Genomic DNA, 5,525 nt, shown 5'->3' with positions numbered 1-5,525 from the left:
CCCCCCCCCCCCCCAAACAAAAAAATAGAAAGAAAGAAATCTTCTTGGCTTTTCTTATGTCTGTTATCTTTTTTCTTGTTCATTTTTAATTTCTAAAGCAATCATTTTTTAGAGATTACATCAATCACAAAATTTTGTTTCTGACATAAAATCATCCAAGAAAAAACTGATGGGGATAACGAAGGAGGAAGCTATCATAGTATGTACTTATTATAGCCTCACTTTGTTCCTCAGCTGTCCATACCAACTCTAACAGACAAATCCAATAGTTTCTTTGTTTTCCCTCTTATTCAGCTATAAATTTTTTTTCCACTACGCTATCAAGATTTTCAATCAATTTTCTTCAATAGACGTGGAGGAGTTGCTACATTGGAGTGCTTGATCCTACCATAAGCTGAACATCGGATGAAAGTTGGTCTACCACATCCTACAATAGTGAATCATAGGAAGAGAAAATGCCATGTTACTAACAAGGACACAGATATGACTTGCCAATTTAACCAAGAGCCATCGATGTTAGTATAGGGCAGGAAACATGAACATGGTCAAATTATATTATCCAACTACATTAATATGTCACCTACAAAAAATATCAAATTCCATTGGCCATAATATTTCATCAGGCCACATGTAGAACAGACAACTCTTATTTCATGGATAGTCATGGTGAAAAAAGAAATGTTAATTTCCATTGGAATGAGCTCAAAGATAGAGATCGATGTTGGTCACTTAGGAGTTAGGATCTTGGTGTTACAGTAACAAAGTTTATAAAGAAATGGAATACTCTGGTTAAATTAATAGGTGTTACAAATTACATGTCAGACCAGAAGCTGGTTGTACTATGCTTGTGATGGCTTGTTATTGTAGTCTGATGTGAAGTTTAATTAGTGTGAAATGTAATAATGTCGAACTGGGACCAGGATTTTTCAGGTGGGACTTGGTGGGAGTTCCATTCTCAAGTTTCTGATATAATCTAGATTGCTTATTTAGGTCTGAAAATTACTTGAAACAGTGAAGAAATTTTAAATTATAAAATTTATGAGTTTCTTTTATTATAAATATATAACATAGATTTTTTTGGGATATGCACTGGAATGTGGAGCTTAAGATTGAGGATTGTAGTTTTTTGTATGCTTCAGATTCTTAGATTTAAGATAGAGCATGCATTCTTTTCATTATCTGATAGAATATGCCTTCAGATTCTCAAATTATAATGCAGTTAACCTCACGGGACCTATAAGACAGCATGAATAACTGTCTGACGTACAGCCAAAAATAAGTGCTGGATCGCCTCTCTAAATGATGGTGGAAAGTGAAGCAGTGGTTCTTAATTACATCATATATTTAAGCTCACATGATTTCTCAAGTGATTTAGACTCAATAAATCAGTATGGTGGTTCTAAATTTGAACAACTGCACAAAATTGACAGGATATCATGCTTTTATAGATATAGCACAGAGTTGACAGTATGAGGCTCATTTTCCTCGACGCATAAGAGGCCACCATACAGAATAGGAGTATGAATAGGGGAAAATCAAGAACAGTTTTCTGTAGTCTATGTTCAGCTTGAGTAAGACCCTTGAACAAAATATTTATTCATTCAGCACAGCAATAATTTAGCTGCACATGAAATGTGGAAGGGAAAAAAATTACCTCAGCTTCCCCATGTATCCAGCTAAACGAAGCCCAATTGCACGCGCCCTTCCACTCTTAAAAAAGAGTAAAGCATATACTCCCTATAAAATTTACAAACAACACTCATGAGAAAGCAATATCAACAATGACTGTAGTCAGACTAATATGCAGCAGAATAAGAAAAAGATTTACTGGATACTGTTGACTTCCAGCAAGATTCACATCATGAGATTTCTCAATTTCTTCAATGAAGAATTGAAACTCGTTTACCAAAAGTTGGTCATCTAACAACGTAGGAAACATCAATACCTGTTATGAGTAAGAATATTCAAATCTTAGTCCTAATAATATGAGCAAAAAGAGTTAGAAATGTAATTTTATGAGGTCATTTCCAGAAGATGAACTAAATAAATAACATGCTGAGAGTATACACTAGGAATCTAAACTACATCAAAGCACCATTATAAGCCATTTTCCCATCAAAATGGGGTTAATCATGGAGCACAGCTCAAGGTCAAAACATCTCGGCACAAGAACAAACTAACTTTCATGACTTATTGTCAACTTGACCATCAAAACCCTGTGGATTACTCCCAAATTCCTGGGAAATGTAAGTCCACAAGAGAATTACAACAAAGAACATCAACAAGAGAGCTAAGGGCATGCAGTTTTTATCTCATTAAAAAAGAATAAGTTTCAAAATTCCCCTGGGCAGTGAATATTTTAGACAGAGATGTAGACAATATGATTTGCTTCAGAAATTCAATCATAGTTTGCTTTAGGGCACAATATAACCCAAACAACAAAATGGGATCAAGCTCCCAATTGCTCTAAACTAAGAGAGGGGAAGAACTAGTAATGATGGAAGCAGCATTTGGCATGTCTGACCATCAGACATGATAATAAACAAGCGAAAGTCGAGAAGATAGTGCACATGGATAGTTCATGGGATCATGACGTGGAGACCTATTCTACAGGATATTGGAGAAAGGAGAGTTAATTTAATTTAGGCTTGGTCATCTTATTTGAGTCTAGTTGATTGAGATTAGTTGTTTTGGTTTAGTTTTGGACTTGAGTCTATTTGTCAGGTTTAGTTGTTTTGAATGAGCTTATTTATGTTTCTATACTTAGTGTAATCAATGATTATTAACTCACAAGTCACAATTGCCTATGGTTCTTCTGTGTTTATTTGTCATCTCATTTATATTTGCATATTAATTTTTAGAACATATTTTTGGGAATCTTATGTAAAGCATCCACAGACTCTAGGAAACTTATGCATCTGTCTACTTAAGCTAGGACACTGCATAATCATTCATGTACTTTTTTTATTGCATTTAGTATATTTGTAGAGTGTGTTCCTTGCACCAATACCTAACTCTAATTTGATGGGCAAAGTAAAATGCTCAGATGATGATAAAATAGACAAAGAAACAAGTAATAAAGAGGAAACTAACTGTTAAAGATAACATGAAACATGAAATTCAATGCGTTAAATTAATTAATAATAGTGAAATTCCTAATCATATTAGTCCCAACATCTTCTACCAAATTATTTATTTTTGAAATGACGTGAGCTTGATGTCTCCCAAAGTTATTCAAGCAGAATAGGATCTTAAATATAAAGAAAGTCAACTAGTGAAGACTAAAGAGTTACATTAAAAGCTCAGGAAATGATGACCTACTTCAAACATTACACTAACAACTTCTGCACTGTGACATTCAGGGTCATATTCTCTCCGCCTAAGCCATGCATTTATTTCTTTCAGATGATCAGTTACCCTTTCTTCATCAAGGCATTGCAGCACTTTGAGAAGAGGATCTATGGTATCTGATTCGTATTCAGCATTGTAACCCTCCTGAGCTTGATGGTGCTGGCATATACACTGTGCACACTGTCCCATTTCCCGAGAAACTCTCTTCCATATGAGTTTGAGAGGTGAGTCGATATGCTTGTCGTCGAAATAGCTGTGGAAGGTCTCCAGCAGGGGTCCCATTACACCCGAAAAGCCGCACCAAATATGATCATCAGTTGGCAAATCAACCAAAAACTGAAAGGAATTAAAAAAGGAAGGATAACTATATAGCTTATAATTACAGAACAGGTAAGCACAGAGCTCAAAGACATCTAAATGAAACATCCAGATTCACGTTTCTCTCTACCCGTGATGTCTTGTAGGCTTCACAACTTTTATGAAAGCTAACAATAATAAATGTTAGATCCAACATAATTTAAGTAAATTGTCAATAATACAATTTGTTCATATATATTCAATATCTATCGGAATTTCAGATATCTAACAGAAGTTCAGTTATTGCTCAATTCCATAACCATCCATATCTTAAGAAAATGGAGATTGTAATCCCTATTGGGCAAGTAAAGGATACGGGGCTGGCCTAAGATTAGATAACTCTTATAAGTACATAAGAGTCATCTAATAATGTGATTAAGGATCTGTCAAAATATTTTTCTTCTGTTCTTTTCCTATGGGGAGTTCTTATAACCAATTCATTTCTCAGATGCTCCTGACATATTAAGCAAGCTTATGTCAACCTTATTCTTCTTTTCTTGGTTCTTCACATGAATCACAGTTTTTGGACGTATTCATGTATTAGCAATTCACAACTTAAAAATACTTTGTTTTTTTTTTACAAAAAGTTGTACTGATTTTAATCCGACTGATAAATGTAACCAAATTTTCAACTATAGTATTTGAATGAATTAAATTTCATTTGTTCTTAAGTTTGGCCTCAAGGCTATCTGGTTGCACCCAACAAAAGCTACACTAATGAAATCTATATTGCACACAACATATGTGGCATAACAAAATTCTAATAATTAATTATGTGACGATCATTCCGTTATCACATCAGAACAGCAATAGGACCAATCGTTTTCTCAATTTGATGTAAATTTTATTTGAATAAAAGGAACAGCACGTTACAAGATTACTGAAGCAAATCTTTAACTTATGGTTAACTTATGAACAGAATAAAGTTAGTTATATCTTTTACCAAAACTTTTACCAAAAAACAATCTCATTCTCAATTCATTGACCACAAAGCTTTCCACCGAAAAAAAAACAATAGTAGAAAATTTAGAAAGCATGAATTAGAACTATAACGAATAAAGGAACTGATTATATTATACTATAAGATGTAAAAGGTTAAACACTGGTAGCCCCATTATGAGTTCTATGGACAATAAATTCCATAGCTGACCCAATTGACAAACAATAGAAGTCCTGACAATTTTACAAGGTAATATAAGAGACCAAGGAGAATTTGCCACTGAAAACTAGCCATAGAGGGAGGGAACTCAAATCCCTCGTAAATCTGCAATGACACCCCTTTAAATCAATGTGGGACCAAATGGAGCTAACATAACATCTCACTTCCGCAATCCCGGTGCAATCCTGTTGTCACCCCCCTGGCTTTGCAGTGGACTAGTCACAGGGCAAACGTCGCAATGCAGAGTCACCACCCACAAGCTCGCTTGCAACCGGAAAGGTGGGATTGGGTCTTATGCCATTTCTTCGAGGCCTAGGAGAGCTCAAACTCTTATAAACCCACAACCGGCTCCCCATTTAGTCAATCATCAATGTGGTACTATATGGACTCCAACAAAGCGGCACCGCAATAAGCAGTCTAATGTGAGTATTATCAGCAACAATCTCTCAAAATTCGCCACAAAAAAAGTGCACTAAGTACTGGAATGAAAAAGATCAAAAAATGTCGTAAATTAACATCACAGCGAAGCAAAGGGAGAGGGGGATCAGAATCAAACCATTGCTCCTTCGCCCTGCGGAGCCTCTGGTGCTTGATCGGCGACGGGTCGTCGTCCTCGAGCTCTTCCTGAATCATCCGCCATCGATCCAAGAGCTTTCTC

General features: G+C 35.5%; 1 protein-coding gene across 2 annotated transcripts in view; it reads right to left on the bottom strand.

Moving 5' to 3' along the window:
• LOC109840158 (helicase SEN1) overlaps positions 1-3,699 on the bottom strand; it is a 31,150-nt gene extending 27,451 nt beyond the window's left edge. For both annotated transcript variants that reach the window (XR_002246811.1, XM_020408689.1), the window contains exons 1-3: positions 3,322-3,699; positions 1,829-1,945; positions 1,655-1,737 (exon numbers count right to left, since the gene is read on the bottom strand). Coding sequence is in view for 1 of the 2 variants with exons in the window: in XM_020408689.1 (XP_020264278.1) it covers positions 1,655-1,737; positions 1,829-1,945; positions 3,322-3,633 (512 nt within the window). In the remaining variant the exon portion in view is untranslated. The remainder of the gene's footprint in view (positions 1-1,654; positions 1,738-1,828; positions 1,946-3,321) is intronic.

This window comes from Asparagus officinalis, chromosome 5 (assembly GCF_001876935.1).
Source record: "Asparagus officinalis chromosome 5, Aspof.V1, whole genome shotgun sequence".
Lineage (NCBI taxonomy): Eukaryota > Viridiplantae > Streptophyta > Magnoliopsida > Asparagales > Asparagaceae > Asparagus > Asparagus officinalis.
This window is presented reverse-complemented; position numbering and strand designations above follow the sequence as displayed.